The sequence below is a fragment of the Camelus bactrianus genome, chromosome 4, assembly GCF_048773025.1.
Source record: "Camelus bactrianus isolate YW-2024 breed Bactrian camel chromosome 4, ASM4877302v1, whole genome shotgun sequence".
NCBI classification, from domain to species: Eukaryota; Metazoa; Chordata; class Mammalia; order Artiodactyla; family Camelidae; genus Camelus; species Camelus bactrianus.
In genome coordinates, this window is record NC_133542.1 from 86,482,410 (window position 1) to 86,503,495 (window position 21,086).

Genomic DNA, 21,086 nt, shown 5'->3' on the forward strand with positions numbered 1-21,086 from the left:
GAGAGGAAGAAAAACATGTCTGAGACAAGTAGGGAAAGAAATTAAGGATAATGTTCCAATACAATGAGAATAAATATAAGGTCAGGACAGTGCATCTCATGCTGAGAATGAGCAAGAAAAGAAGTATGGTAACTATGCAAACTAACACAACAGAAACTCATATAAAGAGAGAGACAGAAATAAGAAGCATAACCTAAGAGACAAAGAATTCAGTCTTGAAGAAAACTTAATCTAAGGAACAGAAGAAAATTCTCCACAAATGTTTTACACTAAAATATAAATTAAAAGAAAATAATGGGAAAATAAATTCAGGCAAATGAAAGCTCAAAGACAAGATGACAAAACAATAAAATGAGATGAAAAGAGATATTTCAAAGCAAAGCATTATTTGGGTCCTTAAAAAAGGACTACCACTATCGGAGTATTAATTAAATAGAAACATCAAGGAAAAGAACAGACATTAGAGAAAAAAAATTGACAATAATGTTATAATCATAACATTAATAATAATAAAGATAATAATATTGCTTGAGATAAACATACGTCATGAAGAACAAAATGACAAAAGCAACTAGAAAATAACAAGTATGGAGGACAAACAGGACATAACATAAGGATAACTGGTAACCTTGAAATTCAGAACCCTGCAAGGGAAAAAAAGGAATGTGTTCAAAGATACAATTAAGACAATTTTATGGAAAGAAAAAAGAATAGACACTAAGACTGAAAATGCACACTGTTTTCCAGGAAAAAAAAATTTGCAGACTCACGGACAACAAGCCATTTTTTGATTAAATTTCTAAACATCAAAGGTAAAGAAAGAATTCTTCTGTTACCTGAGTGGTAGAAAGAGGGAAAAACTGGCTGACTTCAAAAGTTTCAACAGCAGTATTTAATGCCAGGAGGCAGTTGAGCCATAGCCACAAAGTTCTGGGGCAATGAAAATACGGCCCAAGAATATTATATCCAGCCAGTTTGTAATTCAAATATAAAGGTAACAGACAAACATTTTCAAGCACCTTGAACATCAGCTTCATAATTAAATTTAACCAACAAAGAACTGAATCAAAATAAAGCACTCATGAATATGGAAGCATGGTGACATGACTGGAGGTGAATACCGAAATCCTTTAAATACAGAGCGAGGACTTTACAACTGTGAAAATTATAGCTACAACACACATTTTAATGATATAAACCTTAACTGTGTAAAAATATTAATTAAGAAAAATCTAGAATTGGGTGAAAAGTAGGAGAAATACTTAACTACTGATTTCCTGATCTTTTACATCAGTGAATAAACTGAAGCTTTCTAAAAATGAAATATATACCTAAAGAGAAAAAGGTAATAATTTCAACCTCCTCTGAAAGAGTTTTTATACAGACAAGGACCTACTGTATAGCACAGGGAATTATACTCAATGTCTTATAATAACATATAGCAGAAAAGAATCTGAAAAAAGAGTATATATATATATGAATAACTGAATCACTATGCTGTACACCTGAAATTAACACAACATGGTAAATCAACTATACTTCAATTAAAAAAAAAAAGTAAAAGAGATTTTTTTTTTGGTAATTGTGATTCTTAACCAGAGAAGAATCTTTTAGGAAATGATCTTTCTTACATTTACCTGAAGTTCAAGAAAGTCTTTTATATTCACCTTAGTTTCTCTTTCACTTGCTAAAATCAAGTAAAATAAAATTTAAAACATTTCATTAAAAAGCACATATAATTCTATTTTTATAGCATTATTTCTAAATACATCTCTGTATCTATACATGTTTATAAACATACACAGACATCTATATGTACTATATACCCATATACACACAGGTATGTATCATACATAATATATAGAAAGAAAGAAACAGTGCAATTTCTCAAATGACAGTCACCTAATCTTAATTGTAGATATTCATGGATTGTGAGATTTAGAATGATATTTTACATTCTCTTTGTATCCTTTGATAGTGTTTAAATTTTTTTTTATGAGTGTCAGGTGAAAAAGCAACAATTTTGAAACTATGAGACTGGCAAAAGGACAAAACTAGAGATCAATAGAATAGAATTGAAAGTCCACAAAAAACTCTTATGTTTATGGTCAACTGATTTCCAACAAGGGTGCCAAGACACTATAATGGAGGGAGAGAATATAGTCTTTTTGACAGATGGTCATGAGACAACTGGATATTCACATGCAAAAGAAGGAAGTCGGACCATCTACCTCACACCCTACACAAAAATTAATTCAAAATGGATGAGGCCTAAATATAAGAGCTAACACTACAAAGCTCTTAGAACAAAACATAGGAGTAATTTTAATCAGGAAAAAAAATTTACAAATCATAAATCTGATAAAGGACTTGAATCTAGAATATATAAAGTACCCTTACAACTCAATAATAAAAGACAGCCCAAATAAAAAAATCAGCGAGGGGCCTAAATAGACATGTCCCCCCAAAAGATATACAAATAGCCAGTAAGTCCATGAAAAAATGCTCAACATGATTAGCTACCAGAAAAATGCAATTAAAACCACAAAGAGATACCACTTCACATCCATCACACCCACCATAATGGCTATTATAAAAAAAAAAAAAAGTAGAACAATAAATGTTGGTGAGGATGTGGAGAAAATGGAACCCTTGTGCATTGCTGGTGAGAATGTAAAATGGTGCAACCCTTGTGGAAAACAGTATGGCAGTTGCTCAAAAAACTGAATTAGCATATAACCTAGCAATTCCACTTCGACGTATATACACAAAAGAATTGAAAGCAGTGATTCAAACAGATATTTGTACACTGATATTCACAGCAACACTACTCACAAGAGCCAAGAGGTGTAGATAACCCAAGTGTCCATTAACAGATGACTAGGTAAACCAAGTGTGGTATATACACACACGGTGGAACGCTGTCTTAAAAAGGAAGAAAATTCTGACTCATGCTATAACATGGACGGACCTTGAAGACATTTTGCTAAGTGAAAGAAGCCAATACAAAAGGGCAAATATTGTATTATTCCATTTGCATTAAGGTACCCATGTCGAAGTCAGAGACAGAAAATAGAATGGTGGTTGCCAGGGGCTTGGGGGAGGGAAGAATGTGGAGTTATTGTTTAATGGATACACGTTTCATTTGGGGAAGATGATAATGTTCTGGGGATGCATGGTGGTGAGAATTGCACAACAATGTGAGCGTACTTAATGCACTAACTGTACACTTAAAAATGGTGAAAATGGTGTATTTTCTTATGTGTACTTTATCACAATTTAACAGGTAAAAAGTGAAATAAAAAGAGAGGAATGAAGTACTGATACACACTACAACATGAACGTTGAAAACATTATGCTCAGTGAAACAAGCCAGTCACAAAAGGCCACATCTTATTGGCCTCCATTTGTATAAACGTCTCCATTTATACGGAATGTCCAGAATAGGCAAATGCGTAGAGACAGAAAGTGGGTTAGTGGTTGCCTACGACTGAGGGGAGGTGGATATGAGGCAGTGACTGCTAACGGATTTGGGGTTTCTTCTGGGGGTGATGAAAATGTTCTGGAATTAGAGTGGTGATGGTTGCCCAACTTTGGGAATACACCCAAAACCACTGACTTGTACACTTGAAAAGGGCGAATTTTATGGTATGTGAGTTATACCTCAGTAAAGCTGTTTTTTCGAAAAACAGCAAAACTGTAATTCAAAAGAAGTAAACAGAAGGAAAATGGAATGATCTGGAGGAGGGAGCACGGAGTGTTCCATGGGAAATTGACAGCAGAACCTCAGAAGTCACGGGAAACGCAACGAGCTCCTTTAACGCTACAGTATATTGGTGAGAAGTGGTTTTTAGTCGTAGGCATTTGGGCTGTTCAGCCAGCCAGTCCTAGAAGACTCCTGAGCCAGCTTTCAAGCTGCCCTTCCAAACACTGTTTAGGAAGACCTCCTCTCCCCTCAAGCGAAAGAATAAAAAGAACGTGGAGATGAGGAATAATGGCCATCCAGTCTTGTTACACGCACGCTATTCCCTGCATACGTGCTCAGATCATACACGCACATCCTGTACGCTGAACGTTGTGGGCAACGTGACTTTAAAACTGCATATGAGCACAAGAGTCAAATATCAAAAACACACATCCGTCCATTCTGTGCTGAGACCGCACATCCTTTATTCTCCGACAGCTACGAGCACTGTTTTCAGAGCCTCCGCCTCTCTGTTAACTTTCTCACTGAGTGCAGCTCGGCCCCACACCCGTGTAAACAGAGTCTTCCTCCGGCACTTTTGTGGCCGGGCTGTCTGACTACTTCAGTGTATCTTGTCTTTAATCTATTTGTTTATCAAATACATACGGTGGGTGCACTGCGTGTGAATCATTACTAAGTACTGGTGAAACAGAGAGTGTGGTCTGGCCCTGCTGAGAGTATCCATAGAATGGAAGAGACAGAAAAGAAACAAATGGACCCATAAAGGAAAATGTAATTAAAACAGTGGTGACAGCAATGAAGGTAACTAAAAGGACAAAGGACGGAGGAGAAGAGGGTGGATGCACATCTCTTTAGCTGAAGTGTCTCTGAGATGGAAACACTGAAGCTGAGACCAAGGATGAGGAGGAGCCAGCCTTGCAAAGCTCATTCCAGGCAGAGGGGACGGCATGATTGTTTTGTTTTTGTTTTCAAGGTCCCTTAAGGTGCAACTCCCCACATCACTGCGCACAGGACAGCCCTGGGTTACAGTCTGTCCTAAACCACAGGGAGATTGCCCTCCCAGAAACAACACTGCCTTGTGTCCACTCCATTAACTTCCTATTTTTCCTATCGTATTAAATCGTAAATCTTTCCCCTCCTTTTTCATACTCACATAATCTAGCTGCCACATGCCACACCCCCTCCAGGTGTGTATCATGGACTCGTGAGGACTCATAAATTACCTGGGAAAGAATCAGCTGCCCGTGATATGTGTGCACAAACTTTCTTAAAAATGAAAAATAGGTGTCATCTCCAAGTCTCTGGGCGAGGAACCGGAGAAGGAAGTAGCCCTGAAGAAAGGAAGAAGAATTTAAAGAGATGCCTATTGTGGGTTCATCAGAAAAATGCTCACAAAGCCAACACTAACTTACCCACCAGAGCTTTATGCACATCTAGGATGCTCTACCTGACTCGTCCCAGGCAGCCCGTTACATTCTTAGTAGTAAGGCTGGGCTGGAACTTCAGGATCAGCTACTTTGCTTTCAACCCATCTGTTAATGGTCTCACCAGCTCGTCGTTCCTTGGTTTACGTGAAGCCCGATGTCCATCATGGACCACAAGGGAAGCGGGGTCCAGCTCCTCTCCCCCTCAGCTGTCAGGAAAGGCCTTTACAGCTTAAAATACTTCCTTATTACTCCCATCTTCCCGTTGGAACCTGACAGCAGTTTTAAGATTCTGCCCTTCAAAGCCGACGTGAAGCAGGGAGACGGGAGGTACCGAGGGGAATCGTTCAGCTTCCTTTGACTCATGCCTCATTTTTTGGGTACAAAATGCTTTAATGATTGGACAGTCAGGTATCTAAGTCAAATGTCACTACAATGTTGACGGGTTTTTTGTTTGGCCCCAACCTCGTTACTCACCTTCACTATTTTTACACGTAAAAGCTAAAAAGTGCTGCATCGTGGTAACTGCCTTCTGCCACTCAGGTGTGCTTACCTTCAGGTAATGAACCTGCATGAAGACCTTCTCCGGATTGAGCCCATGTTTGATGACAGATGATCCTGAGTCACTCACGTGGCCCGTTTTCTCTTTATTAGGTCTAAAAGGATGCAATAAAATTTTCTTTAAGCATCTTCTTAACTAATTAGACCATAATATCGTCTTATTTCTTACTTTCAGAGTTGCTCAACAGCGTTTTAATTCTATTTAGTAGTACCAGGTATAATTTAATAAAACAGTTTACATTATACATTCATACACTGAACAAGGAGAGATTTATATTTAGGTTGGCCACCTGAGGTTGGCCGTTGGCAATATTTTACATCCAGGATTAAAGCTTGCCAGACCCGCAAGGAATCTAAGCTCCAACGTGAAATTATTAAAGAAACTATACACTTTTCTTTTGGTGGGAATGATGGATTGGGAAGTGCAATGGAAAATGCAGCTTTACTTGGAAGAGTAAAGAACTTACATCTTTTCCAAAAATTCTGAAAGCCCCAATGTTATCCATTTCTCTTGATTTACACTTAGTAATTAAGGCTCCTTTAAGAAATATTTGTACTCTGAAGCCATTTCAGAATCACAAAAACAAAACCGAAAAAGTCACAGAGGCCCATGTTTTTGCAAAAGGTAGAGACATCAGTAATCACATACTTCAACGTCCTCATTTCACAAATGAGGGCAACAGGCACACAGAAATTAAGTCTGTATTCAAGGTCTCACAGCTTGTTTTGATTCATGGGGACATTAAGGTTGAAACCAACGTTTCCTTATTGTCTATCAAAATGTTCTCCATTATGCTCTATGGTTATAAATGTTTTTAAAAATTCCTTTAATAAAATATAATCATGTAACAGTGACACTTCAACAACTAGCTAAGATCAAAATAAGTGACAAGCTATTTGCAGATTTCAGCTGTTCAAAACCCAGTCATTGATTGGACAAACACTGAAGAGCATGTGCTGGGGTAAGGGGAAGGCAAGGGCTGACAAGAGGGCTGACATGGACAGGCGACAGGTTATCTTTAAAAGGTAGCTAGTGTTACACAGCCTTTGGAATCTGGGAGACCTAGTGTTCAATCTCAGCCCTACTACTTACTACCTGTTACTTAGTAGCAGGTTATTGAAATTCTCTAATCCTCAATTTACTCATCCGCAAAATGGGCATAACCTTACCTATCTCCCCAGGTCCTGTGGAGAATAATTGAAATAATACACTCAAAGCCTCCTGTGAAGGCTGGGGATATAGAAATTCCTCAGTAAACTTAGTAACATTTTCTAAAGTTGTTAGCAATAAATATTGCTAAATTCAAGGTTGTTCATCTGATGTTAGAGGCAATGGATTTCAGGGGTTCATCCACTTAGTCCTAAATGCCCACAGACAAAACATGTAAGGGTGCTGGACTGAATGGAAGCACCTGAGGAGGACCAAATCAGCCCCCTTGCAATCTGCTCTAGCTGCCAAGCAGAGAGCTCCCAATTAAGTCTCTGCCGACTCTTCCAGCACACTGTCCCAGCAGACACAAGGCACAGAACCAGCAGACCCCCAAAGGAGGGACAACGGCAACCAACCATTAGAACCAACCGCATAGTCTGAATTTTTCTAGTTGATCCCTGACTTACCTACGTGACCATACTTGCAGGAATAACTAGTCCCTTTCATCTTCATTTAAGACTCCATTGAAAAGCATGAGCTTTATTCCTGCTCGCAAGTTGTCCTGGAGTTGAGTGTTTTTATAAAGAAAGCCATGCTGGCTTTGATAGCAAAGTCCACCACCCACAGCCTTGGGGGGAGGAAGACTTCCCAGCGACAGCCTAAATTCAAACCAGTTTCCCCAGCCCCAAGAGGGACAGAGTTGCTGTGAGTTTCTTATGCCCTTGAACTCTGAATGGAGATTGTTAGCAGGAGAGGAACACAGGAAAGCAACCTAAAAATCTCTGCTCCAAAAGCTGGCTTCCAGACTCAAGTTCCTAATGATGACTTTGGTCAGTGCTTTTCTCCTTTGACTAAAAATATCCTTCCAGAAAGCATCCCTCTTTTACTCTCCTCTTCCCCCATCTCCAAAAGAAGAGGCATTCAGGAAAATTCTTTCATGCTGACAGCATCCAAGGCAAATGTACAAGTCCCCAAGAGACTCCTCTTAAAGGAGACGTGGTGCTGGAGAGAGCAGTGCCCAGGCAAGCTTTGCGAGAAATCAGAGGGGATGGGTTTTACGAGGAAAAGATACTCCACAAGTGGAAAAGGGGTGGCTTCCATTTCTGGTGCTCATAATACCCCTTCTCCAAGTCTGCTCGGGGAGACAATGCACCGAGAAAAAAGCAGGGGACAGAGGAACTACCACTACACGCAACAGCAGAGGACTCTCACAGGTGAGTGAAAGAAGTCGCACCCCAAAGACTACATACAAATGTACGATTGCGTTTAAATGAATCAAAGAACAGGCAAAACAGACCTATGGGGATACAGAATGGAATAACGGTTACCTTTGGGAGGGAGTACTGATGGAGTGGAGGAGAAGGAAGGAAGGTTTCTGGGATGGTGGGAATGTTCTGTATATTAACCTGAGTGGTGCTTTCATGATGACAAATAGTGCTTTACATTGGATGTATATTTCATTACCATGGATGTATATTTCAATCAGAAAGTGAAGAAAAAATAGATGCACATGAAACAGTACATTTTGTGAGAATAAAATGGAATCAGCCGAGAAAGGGGGCTTTGCTGATTGTGGGCCATGAGCACCTGACTAGGGTTAACCACACCCTCTACACCTGGGGACCAATTAAATAAAAAAAATTTAATGACATTGTGAAAGGCAGGAGGAACTGTAGAAAATACAGTTGGCTCAGTCTATTCCCATTCTCACCCACCTTCTTCCCTGACACTTGAATAATTAAGTCTGAAAAGTTAAATGCTTACTTTCCAAGGGTCCTTGCAGCTACAGTCAGTCTGAAGGCATAGTCCAGGCTATGGAGACAAAAGCAGTGTCTGCTGTGGTTAGGAGTGGGGTTCTGGGACAGTTTTTGCTTTCCTTACAAAAGGGGAAATATGACTGGAGTATTCCTGTTGTCCCCAAACATGGTGGATGGAGCTGCAGCAGCCACCTTGCAACCACGAGGCAGCAAATCAACATGCTATGGAGACCAGGATGGTATGAAAGAAGGTAAACAGTTTTTGACAGTACCATTCAGCTGCTGGCCAGCCCAAGACTTCCTGCCTTCACACTTCTTATAGTATGAGAAAAATAACCCTCGTTTGTATAAGTCAACATTGCTTTACTGTTCTATTAATTGAAGCTAGATTCCTATCTAATGGATGGAGAATTGAACTAATACTAATAGTTACCACCCCTGTTACCTCCCTGTGCCAGGTACTCTGCCAAGCTCTACTCTCACAAGAACCTGATGGAGCAGGTACTGTGATTAGGCCCATTTAAAAGTGGAGGAATGTGAGGCCTGGTGATGACCAAAAAGCTAGTTAGTGGCAGAGCTGAGGCTGGATCCGGGGTCCATGAAACATCAAAGTCCTTGCTGCATTCTGGGGCCTCCCCAAGATCCAGGGCCCTGTCTTGGTTGTGCCAAATATGACGGGGAGAACCTGAGACGACTTGTTTACTCTCCCTGCAGCTCAATTTCCTCACTGTAAAGAGTGTGATGAGGCCAAGATAATATGAAAGCACTTTGTAAACGTAAAAGTGTTAAGCATCTCTTCCACACTATACGCCAGTGTTTATTTCCTTGGCTGGAATACATGGAATGCGAGAGATCAAGTTACCAAGGTCGTTTGGGCTTAACTGCCCTTGGTTTCTGTTGTACCTGGCACCAAATGTAACAACTGAGATTAGCATGACCTTTCCCTGCCTACCTCCTTCCTTTCCCGCTGCATTCACAGCAGCAGTACGGACATTTAAAAAGCTGTCTGATGGCAGTGAGATTTGATACACAGCGATGTGATTTGGAATCAAACCTCCTGAAGAAAGAACTGATTCTGCAGGACTATCGCCAAGGGTGGGATTTGCGAAAATGCCACTGAAAGGTGCTCAGGCGTGTCAGCCTGGGTCTGAACACCTCCTGCCCTGCCACAGCTCAGACGGGCCGTCTGCCAGCATTCTCTGTCTTGTACTCCTTGGCAGTAAAAGTGAGAGCCACGAGATATCTTCATCTACAAACTCGCTACTGAGCTTGGGATAAGCAGCCCAGAAACGAGACAGAAAGGGATTAATCAGCATTCCAGCATCCTTGTCTATCAGCTGCAGCTGCCCTACAGGGTCTGACGGGCCGGGAGCAGGGCCTCACTCACCCCGCAGTGACAGAGGAAGTTAAATACTACCTTTGTGGAGGCTCTGGCCTCACGGTACCAATCGGAGCCCCGAACACATAAGCGAGATCTCCTGGGGAAGCAGCCTAACAGACTGGTTGACAGTTTGGGTGTAAACCTTGACCTTGCCACCCAAGTGCCACATAATCTTGAGTGAGTCTCACAGTCTCACGGAGCCCAGTTCTTTCATATCTAAGAAGGGGACGAGAGTGACCGTGGCACCTCATTAGACTGTGGCAGCGTCTGAAAGCGCTTAGCCAGAGTGCCTGTTGGCATTTTGTAAGCACAATAAAAGTGATGGTATTCTCATCATGATGAATACTGGTTGGGGTCAGGGAGTGCCAGCTAAACCTTCCTCTGACAGGCAAAGACATTGGAAAGATGTCACCCCTAGCAGAGAGGGTATAGCTCAGTGGTGGAATGTCTGCTTAGCATGCACAAGGTCCTGGGCTCAATCCCCAGTACCTCCACTAAAAAATAAAAATAAATAAATAAACCTAATTACTTCTTCCCACAAAATAAATAAATAATTTAAAAAAGAAAGAAAGAAAGAAAGATCACCCTATAGTTACAATATGCACAAAGCAGGGGAAATGGTACACAGGAATTCTATTACTTTGGTGACTGCTTGCGAGTCTAAAATTATTCCAAAATAAAAGAATTAAAAAAAAAAAAAAAAAAAAAGACCAGGCACATAAATGTAGCCTTGTATCTTCCCTCTGCGGGAGCCCTGATTTTGAGTGTAAACCCTTCAGGGGCTGGTCTGTAAGCCTGCTCCTGGCTGCACTGTCATCAGAAAACAAATAAAAAGAAATAACAAATTTCAGGTGTTGCTGAAATTCTGGTAAGCTAGGTCTGGGCATACTCCTGACACACATCCCCACCCCCACCCCGTCTCCTCCTGCCCAGTTTATACCACTGTGTGAAAAGGTTACTAAAATTCTGGGTGAAAAAAATGGCGGCAGAGTGATGGAAAGTACAGGAATTTTACACCCTCCATTTGCTTCTGCAACAGGTTTTCCATCTACAAGATGTTCGTAGTGAGCCCTTAACACCACCTTGCCTTTGGATGGCACTTCCAAAGAGAACTACGCCAAATGTTGCGCGCACCTTTAACTAATGAAACTGTGCTGTGTCGAGGCTGCTGGTGTTTGGCAAGTTTGCGCGTCTGTGTGCTTTTCACAATGGATTTAACAGCTGCCCAGAATGAAGGCTTTTTTCCCCATCAGGGACCATTATCCTATAGCAGACACAGCAGGATATCACTCTGGTGTTGAAAAGGCAATCGCTAAAATGATTTAAGACAGAAAGAGGCATTTCTCCAAGGAGCCAGAGGAAAGTGAAGAAGGAATATTCTGTCCCCTGATGGTGAAAGGAGCCAGTGGTCGGTACCAACGGGAGAAGAGGTCAGCTGCTGAAGAGGATGATAGGACCCTGTAGTTAGCAGAACTGTGGAAAAACAAAAAAACCCCACAAATTTTGATAAGCAGGGTAGGAAGATGAAAGATGAAACTTAGGGCTGTCCCCAAGGAATGATGACTTATCTGGCTTAACAAATTTGCAAATGAGTCGAGTCTGGAAGTCTAACTGGTTGACTGACAGCATCCACAGTCAAGAACAGCAACCATAGATGGAATGAGGATCCAGAATTAATAAAACAATTGTTAATAAGGACAAAAAGGTTTTCAAAAAGGAAGCATTCACCTCTGAAAAAGAGTTAGTATATTAAATTGTCTGTAAATTCAACAGGCAGCAATGGGTGACTGATGTGGAGAGCTGGGCTCCGGAGCCAGACTTACCTCTGCTTTCATCCTGCCTCTTGTCACTCACTAGCAGGAGAAAGGTGGGTCAACTGCTATACGCCTGTTTCCTCTTCTATCAAACGGGGAGGAAGACGGTACTAGTACATATCCCACAGAGCCATTTTGAGGATTAAAAGAGGTAATGTATGCAGAGTGCTTAGAATAGTGCTTGGCATATCGGAAACACTCAATGAATGTTATGTTACTAAGGAGAAAAAAATACACAGGAGTTAGAACAGGAGTTAGGGAAGACTGCCATGAGAAGGTGTATGACACTGAGTTTAAAAATGAAGTATGGTATGTAGTTGAGTGCATTCAACTAACTCTATTAATGCTTGTCTTTTCTTTTCTGGACTATCCAGTTCGAGGGAAGAAACTATATTGTTCCAGTGCATTCTTTATGGGTATAACCTCAAACAAAGTGCTGCGTTTGGGTGACACACCTGGAGAACGCAGCCCTTGTCAACGGAGAGGATCACAAAGACCCAAGCCCAAGAAGGGAACTGTTCTCCCAGCCCTGTAGTATATGGAACAAATTTACCAAAGCCTGTGACCTAGCGACTAGAAAACGAAAGACAATGGTCTTCAGAGATGTGGACTGTTCAGATGAGAAGGTGAGTCCTGTGCAACTCTGGAGGTAAGGGCTAAGAGGACGGGGCACACTTTCCAGGCAGACAGGTTCCAGTCCAATCTAAGGAAGTCCATTCTAAGACAAGCTGCTCCCACAGGGAAGCTGTTGCTTGCTGGAGCGGTGAAATCTGGATCCTGGGAATACTCTGTTAGAAGCTGGGTGGCTGTCAGGGATATGCAAGGTTAGGCAAAATCACTTTTAAGGTCCTTTCTGACCCTAATATTCTATGACTTTATGAGCTAAAATAGCCCAGAATATATTTAAGCTGCAGCACTTAGAAGTAAAACTTTATTCATCCACTGCAGTGGAGTCAGTAGGTTTGCTATGCAGTCTTGGCCTCGCTAAATCCACCAAAGGTGATTTTGATTTAAAAAAAACCTAAATGAATTAGAGGCACCATAACTGAATTTTACTCATCCACATATATTTGGGGATAGACTTAGCTAACGAGTATAGGATTCATGCACTACAAGGCTCTCATTATGTTTTTTGCAGTGTTGTGTTCCAGGGTGCATGTGCACCACATCTGAAAGCCTGTCCTCATGAGCCAGGGTAAAAGGGACCGCCTGCTATTCAGGGCTGAAGTGATCATAATGAAACACAGGCTGTCAGTCTGCTCTACACATTCAGCACACAGGAATACAGAGAACCTGAAAAATCACAGGAAGCCAAAGTAGAAAGGGTAAAAATGGAAAACTTTTTCTGTAATGTGTCAGAAAAACCCCAAAAAACCCCATGACTCTATCTCGGAAAGAGGCAAATGAGACAAACACTGACTTCATTTTACAAGGGGAGGCTGGAAGCACGTTTTGAACACCAACAGCATGTGTGCCGAGATAATGGGAAGGATCGGCTCGTCTTATGACTCAAAGAGGAGCAGATGGTCTGTGGGAGCCGGAGAAGGACTTTTCCCTCCTCGGTGGAGGCTGCACGGTGCTGGGGATGAGAGGCAGCGGTGACGGAGGGCTTGCCTGAGTCTGAAGCCCAACCAGGATGTAAAACAGGACGACTAGTTGGGAGACCAGCTCTCTCCTCAGTCTTGCGGGCAACTGCGTACTCTCTGGGTCTTACATGTAACATGCGGTGCATTAATAGTAAGTGTAAGACTGTTTACCACAGTATTGTTTGTGAAATCAAAAATACTGGAAATTACCAAAGTGTCCAATGGTTAACCAATGGTTAGTTAGTCATGGAATGTTCATATCCTGGAATATTCTGCAGCAGTTTAAAAAAAAAAACCAAAAAGACCCACATGTGTCAATAACAGAACAATGGTAAGGATCATAGAGGGTGGAAAAAATTCACACACACACTTGTACTTGAGGGATGCTTTCCTGCAAGTGAATCATCTCTGTGTGGGGCTTGTTGCACCACAGACACTAAGGAGACTTCTTCCTGGCATCCAGCACTAGAAATGGCTCCTCAGGTCTCATCCAATGCCCTGAGGACACTGGCTGCCTCCTGCCATAATTTCTTCTTTCATCTCTCCTTCAAACACTTGCTGGTCAACCCTGCTGAAGCTACAATCATCTTATGTTATAGAACATCCAATGATTTCTATCAATTCCTCTCTTTTAAAAATCGAGATTATAATTCACATATCATAAAATTCACCATTTAAAAAATGTACAGTTCAGTGGTTTTTAGTACATTCAGAAGGTTGTGCAACCATCACGTACTGGTTCTACTAATTCCAGAACATTTTCATCACCCCCAAAAGAAACCCCATAACCACTGGCAGTCACATTCCATTTTTTCCCCTGCAGCCCCAGACAACAACCACTCATCTACTTCTTGTCTCCAAAGTCTTGCCTATTCTGGATATTTCAGATAAATGGGATTATACAATATGTGGCCTTTTGTGTACAGCTTCTTTCAGTTAACATAGTGTTTTCAAGATTTGTCCACTTTTGTAGCACATTATCAGTCCTTCATTGCTTTTAATGGCTGACTAATATCCCATTGCATGGATATAACGTTTTATTTATCCATTCATCTATTGACAGACATTAGGGTTGCTTCCACTTTTTGGCTGTTAAAAATAATGCTTCTATGAACATTCATGTTCACGTTTCTGTGTGGACTTGTGTTTTCATTTCTTGTATGTACTTTGGAGTGAAATTGCTGATTTATATGGTAACTCTATGTTTAACCTTCTGAGGATCTGCTGGCCTGCTTTCCAGGGGAGCTGCACCATCTTACATTCCCACCAACAGTGTACGAGGGTTCTAATTATCCAAATCCTCACTGACACTTGTTCTTGTGTTTTCCATTACAGCTGTCCTGGCAGGTATGAAGTGGTATCTCATTGAGGGTTTGATGCACTCCCCTCGATGGCTAATCATGTCAAGCATTTTATGTGCTTATTGGCTATCTGTATTTCTTCTTTGGAGAAATGTCTGTTCAGATCCTTTAACCATTTTTAATTGGGTTGTTTGTCTTTTGATTGTTGAGCTGTAAAAGTTCTTTATATATTCTGGATACAAGTCCCTCAGATATACGATTTGCAAATATTTTCTCCCATTCTGTGGGGTGTCTTTTCACTTTTTAGATAGAGTCCTTTGAAACACAAAAGTTTGAAGTTTTGATAAAGTCCAATTTATTGATTTTACCCCCTCTTTGATTTTTGACCCTCTTTAGCTGAGGTAGCTAAGAAGCTTTTACTTATTCAAAGATCATACTGACTTATATCTATGGCTTTTTTTCTAATAGTTCTACATTTTTAGCTCTTACACTTAGGCCTTTGAGTCAGTTTTTGTATGTGGTATGAAGCAGACGGTCTAATTTCATTCTTCTGCTTGTGGATAACCAACTGTCCCGTGACCATTTGTTGAAAAGAATATTCTTTCCCTCATTGAAAGTATGAGGGAAGTAGCACCCTTGTCAAAACCCAACTGACCATAAGTGAAATGGTCTTTGTCTAGACTGTCAATTTTATTCCATTGATCTATAAGTCTGTCCATATGCCAGTACCACACTGTCTGATTACTGTTGCTTTGTAGTAAGTATCGAAATTCAGAAGTGTGAGTACTCTACCTTTGGTCTTCTTCTTCAGCTTTGTTTTGGCTATTCTGGGTCCCTTAAATTTCCGTATGAATTTTAGGATCAGTTTGTCCATTTTTGCAAAAAAAAAAAAAAAAGACAGCTGAAATTTTGACAGGGATTACACTGGATTCGTGAATTGGTGTAGAGACCATTGCATCTTAACAACCTTAAGTCTTCCAATTCATGAATACAAGATGTTTTTCCATTTATTCAGCTCTTCTTTAATTTCCTTTAATAGTGTTTTGTAGTTTCCAGTATATGTTTCATACTTCTTTTGTTAAATTTATTCCTAAATATTTAATCATTTTTGATGTTATTATAAATGAATTTGTTTTTTAAATTTCCTTTTCAGATTATATACTGATAGTGTATAGAAATACAATTGACTTTTGTATGTTGATCTTGTATCCTGCAACCTTGCTGAACTTGTTTATTAGTTTTAACAGTGTTTGAGGGGGGATTCCTTCGGATTTTCTATCTATAAGATTATGTCATCTGCAAAAAGATAGTTTTACTTCTTCCTTTCATTCCTGGATGTCTTTTATTTCACTTTCTTGCCTAATTACCTTCTCTAGAACTTCCAGTACAATGTTGAGCGGAAGTACAACCCCCCTTTTTTATCTTTTCTCTACTCAACCATTGACTTGAAAGGGGTAGAAGCCCCTGTGAAACTGGATTTTAATATGTACTATGTTCAAGATACACTTCTTTTGTGTATTTGCAGCAAGTTCAGTCAAATACTTGTTCAGTTTTTGTCAGCCGTTCTTGGTCAAAATTATTGGCCAAAACACAAACTAAATGGGGGGGGGGCATGCCTATAGGGAGTAAGCCAATAATTGGTTGAACGGAGTCAATTTAGGATTACATGAGAAAGGACTCATTAGTTGAGAGTTTTTCTGAACGGGAGACTAACGCTCGTTAGCCAAGAATGTAATACAACAAGTGCTAGGATTGGCTGAGTACATGAGACAGCCTCAGAGGATGAGCAGAGTATCACAGTTCACTAGTTTACGTATATGAGTTATTTCTTAGGAAAATACTTCATGGGCAAATCGTGTTATAATGAATCAGTGCAACACAGGGCAGCAATACAGAAAAAGCATGCATATATAATTATAAGACTTATTTTCTGCAGGAGTCATAAGCAAATGCTAGCAGTGATTAGCTTAGGGCGAGGAGTATAGTGGGGCGGTGGAATTTAAACTTTTCTAAACTGAATTTTCCTGGTACGTGGTTTTATTAAAAAAAACATGGTTAACTAAGCCGTGATTATCAACTGCTTTACTTCTTCTTTATGTTTTTCTATATTGAAAAAAAACTCTACTAAATGTTATTGCAAAAACCAAACACCATGTACGGTAAGTGTGTAATTAGGGGCCTATCAAAGAGAATTCCGTCCCTCCCTTAGAAATACCTGAGTGATGAGTAACCAGGGAATGGTCTAGAAAAATGAAGGAGGGGTTATTTGAGTTCAGCTATTCAGGACACATCTGTCATCTTTGCTGAGTGAAAAAAGTGAGAGCCGAGGGTGTGCCTTCAACAGGAAACAGGAAGTGAGTGGGCACGCAAGTGGGCGGAGCTGGCCTTTGAAACAGGAAAGGGCAGAGTCTGCTTCTGGCTGGCTGAGAGCCCTAGAGTTTTTCAGAAAATTCTGGCATAGGTGTAGCAGCCTTCTGTCGTGAAAGGGGAGAAACGGTCTACATAGCTGCTGCCTAGTGTGTTCGGTTCAAATTAAAACAAAACAAAACAAAACAAAAAAACGGACAGGGAGAGTGGGGTGGCGGGGACCCCAAGCCTGAGTGATGGAGGGTGGAGGGCAGGAGATACAAGACACAGATACAGAGAGGCTTTGAGAACCTCACAAGCCAGTGCCAGTGGTCGGAGCTCAGGTCAGAGCTCCTGAAGGCCGTGGAGGGAAGAAGTTTTTCCTTCTCAGGGCCGTAGTCAGGCTCTGCACAGAGGCCAGGGGAGCTGTACAGAGCAGAGGCCAGAGGGGACACCAGGGTGGCCCCTATGTAGAGATTAGACCAGAAGTAGTTTGGGCAGGGTATGAGGATCCCATTAGTCTTAGAAGCATTGCCAAGTTCTTTCCTCAAGCTGTTTGTTTGAGCTTCTTTGTTTAATGTTCAGATTTTTATTTTTTTGTTTGTTTTTGCTTTTAATCCTATCCTATTCATTTGTAACCAGGCATTCTTGCACTCTTTTTTTTTTTCTTTTTTAATGTTGTCTTAACTTCTCAGCAAAATTAACTTTTTGAACATTCTAGCCAACTGTAAGTTGGTAAGGAGGACAGGTCGGGATTTCCAGGCTCCGGCTGGTAGAGACAGGAGCAGGGTGCCTCTGTGGTCGGCCGCCTGACACTGGCAGCAGTGAAAGAAGAGGAGGGAGAATAAACCAGGAGGGAGAGCGAGGCTGGCTGTGGGGGCCCAGGCCTTGCATCCTCTGTCACTTGCTGGGCAAACACTGACCAGGTGCCAGAATGTCTAGATGACAATGCGTGTTGAGTTTTTAGTATACGTTAAACCACAGGAAATCGACAATAGTCATTTTAGAGCCATCAAAGTGGCAATTTCCTGTGATTCAGCCTAACGCGTGTGTTCTAAAGATCTGCAGGTACACACTGCGTTTATTCCTCACACTCACCTATAAAGTAGAAACTACGCTGTTATTATTCCCATTCTGCGGTGAGGGGACTAGAGCCCAGCCTGGCTGTGTGGCTCTCTCAGCGGACTCAGCACTGGACCCAGACCCAGGCAGCCTGGCTTCCAGGTTTATTCTTATAAACCCTATGCTGCTCTCCTGGGCCGCGACCTGAACACTGACAGGGTTTGGACGGAGTTCAGGTCTGCATCCTCAGGTGACATTTCTCTGACATAAGGCAGGACAGACTAGGTCCTGGCCAAGAAGGGACTGGGACTGTTGCCTTTCACTCTGTTCAAAGTCGAAACAAACTTCACAAAGCTCACATAGCCAACCAGTCCCTTCAGTGGGTCCATCCTTATCTGCAGTCAGGGAGAGAGTTACATCACACTATTAGAAGCCTTCTTTGAAGCTGCACTGACATTTCAATCTGTTTTGAAAACCCCCAAGTGAGGACTCATTCAGAGCCTTAGGCAGCCGAGAAGGGGGTCCCAAGCTGTCAGCTCAGGCCTGGGGTCCTGACACAGCCATCTCGTTCTACCTGGTCTCTAGACTCTGGCTCTCTGATCGTGTGTTATCCCAAAGGCTGGGTAATTTTCCCAGAGCTCCACTGTCATTATGTCATTCTTGGAACTGAAAATAGCTCCCGACTGCCTGGATGGTCACATACAAACTCTTGACTTTGGCATCTCAGGAACTCCATCCCTTAGCCTGACCTTCCCTGGTCTACCTTCAGCCTCACAGATAAACCCATTTTCACCTAAGGGCCATTTCCACAGTCAGTTCACTGTTCATGCCTGCCAGGCTTCCCTCACTGAGTTCCCCTCCCATCACCTCTTTACCAGCCTCAATACCATCCTTTCTATCTTTCCCCCTAGCCTCACATCTTCCCAGCGGCCCTTTCTAACTAAGCTTACCAACATGAAACTCTTCGAATTCTGTGGATTTGTCTATTGGTCTTGTGACGAATATTTCAACTCTCCAAACACTACATAAGGAAATTCCGGGGCAGAGATCATGTTGTCTGTGGCATTCATTTCTTCGGTATTTATTCAGTAGCCACTCAGTGGCAAGCACTGTGGTGTATACAGGTAGAGAAGACAGAGTCCCTAGGTTCAAAAGGTTGATGGGTCAGAAGAGAGATGTTTCAGGTTGGACCATATGAAATTGCTGGTTTTGAGGTAAAAATGGCCAAATATTGGCAATTTAATATAGCTCATTCTAAATATAATTATCAAATAATGTAGTAAGACCAGGGAAGGTGATACAATCAGAGCCTTTAGTGGGTAGAGAGGAGGGAGCTTACCTTGTCAGGGTAGGGCCTGGGACCTCTGGAATACCTGTGGGCCGTGATACCTGTGCTGAGTCAGAATGATTTGGAGTCATGCAACAAGGGAAAGATGTTCTAAATAAAGACAACACGAAAAACAGGCAAGGAGGTAAGAAAGAACAGGCAGACGTTAGGTGTTATGGGTTGAATTATGTCTCTCCAAAATTTTTATGTTGGAGTTCTAACCCCCAGTATCTCAAAGTGTGACTGCATTCAGAGATAAGGCCTTCTTTAAGAAGTAGTTAAGCTAAAATGAGGCCATCACGTTGGACCTTAATCCAGTCTGGCTGGTATCCTAAGAAGAGATTAGGACCTACAAAGAGACAATAGCAGTGTAGGCACACAGAGAAAAGACGGTCACCTTCTCACTGGGTCACCAGTGAGAAGGTGACCGTCTGCCAGCCGAGGGGAATGGCCTCAGAAGAAACCAAACCTGCTGACACCTTGATCTTGGACTTCTAGCCTCTACAACTGTATGAAAATAAACTTCTGTTGTTTAAGTCACATACAAGTCTGTGGTATTTTGTTACGGCAGCCAGGGCAAACTAATACAGCAGGGTTCTATGAACTATTTGGGGTGGGTAGAGGGTGAAGCAAAGAATGGTAAGAGAAGAGACTGGAAAAACAGGAGTGACGGTGTGCAGGACCTTGCCTACGGTATTAAGGAGCTTGAAGTTTTTCCTGGAGGTGAGGGGAAGCTTTTGGAGAGTTTTAAGCAAGGAGGGGAGGTGGCAGAATCACAAGGTAATTTAAGTACACCTCCTCAGCGGCAGTGAGGAAGGATGGATTTGACAGGGCAAGACTAGAGGCAGAAAAAACAATTCGGAGGCTATTAGATTGATGCGCAAGCCATTAAGTTCTAAATAGAGAGACAGTGGTATTAGGGGTGGAGAAGGGCCAGACTGAGAAAGACTTAAGAGGTAAGTTCCTGGTGAAGGCTTGACCCCCCCTGGGGGTGGGGGGAGTGAGGAAGGGGAGGAGTTGGACGACTCCTAGGTGTCCACCTCGGATAAGCGTGTGAACCTGGGCTCCGAGGGGTGAGTTCAGCGCTTCAGGAGGAGAGCAGTGGGAGTGGGGGAGGGATCATCAGGGTGAGACGGAGGGCAACCAGGACGTAAAATGGACAGTTACGCATTCACATCTGATCTTAAGAGAGAGCTGGGAGCCTCCGGCACATATGGGAGGTGTGGCCAGCAGTGCGCACGCCCCCTTCACATCCCATGAGGCCCTTTTATCGTTTGTGTTCGCATCAGCTCTTGGTATCTTCTCTGTGACTCTTGGTCAGATGTGACCCTCAGGTTGCCTGAGCCTGTTTTGCCTGTGAACACAAGAACCAGAGGAACCTAGAATGTACATCTCTCCAAGCAATGATGCCAGCACAGGGATACACACACTCTGGGCCCCTTGCCCCTGAGGAGGACAACTCCGAGGCTGACCCACCCCACCTCCAGAGCGATCCTGTGTCACTCAACTTGATATCACGGCTTGGCTGTCCACTCTCTCCTCCTGGGAGTTCCTCCCAACAGATCTCTTTCACATGAATTTCATCTGCCTCTGGGGAACCCCACCTAAGACAGGGTGCTGAGATGAGACCACCCCAGGAGGATGTGCAGCTGAGAGGGAGCCCCCAGGGGA

The 21,086-nt window shown here is 42.2% G+C and overlaps 1 protein-coding gene across 13 annotated transcripts in view; it reads right to left on the bottom strand.

The window, feature by feature from the left end:
* Positions 1–21,086, bottom strand: part of AOPEP (aminopeptidase O (putative)) — a 324,317-nt gene that overhangs the window by 110,285 nt on the left and 192,946 nt on the right. For 12 of the 13 annotated variants that reach the window (XR_012506720.1, XR_012506719.1, XR_012506723.1 and 9 more), the window contains exons 8-9: positions 5,684–5,786; positions 4,930–5,037 (exon numbers count right to left, since the gene is read on the bottom strand). Coding sequence is in view for 5 of the 13 variants with exons in the window: in XM_074363058.1 (XP_074219159.1) it covers positions 4,930–5,037; positions 5,684–5,786 (211 nt within the window). In the remaining 8 variants the exon portion in view is untranslated. Of the gene's footprint in view, positions 1–4,929; positions 5,038–5,683; positions 5,787–19,513; positions 20,770–21,086 lie in introns of those variants that run through there. The other variant, XM_074363059.1, reaches the window with a different exon arrangement.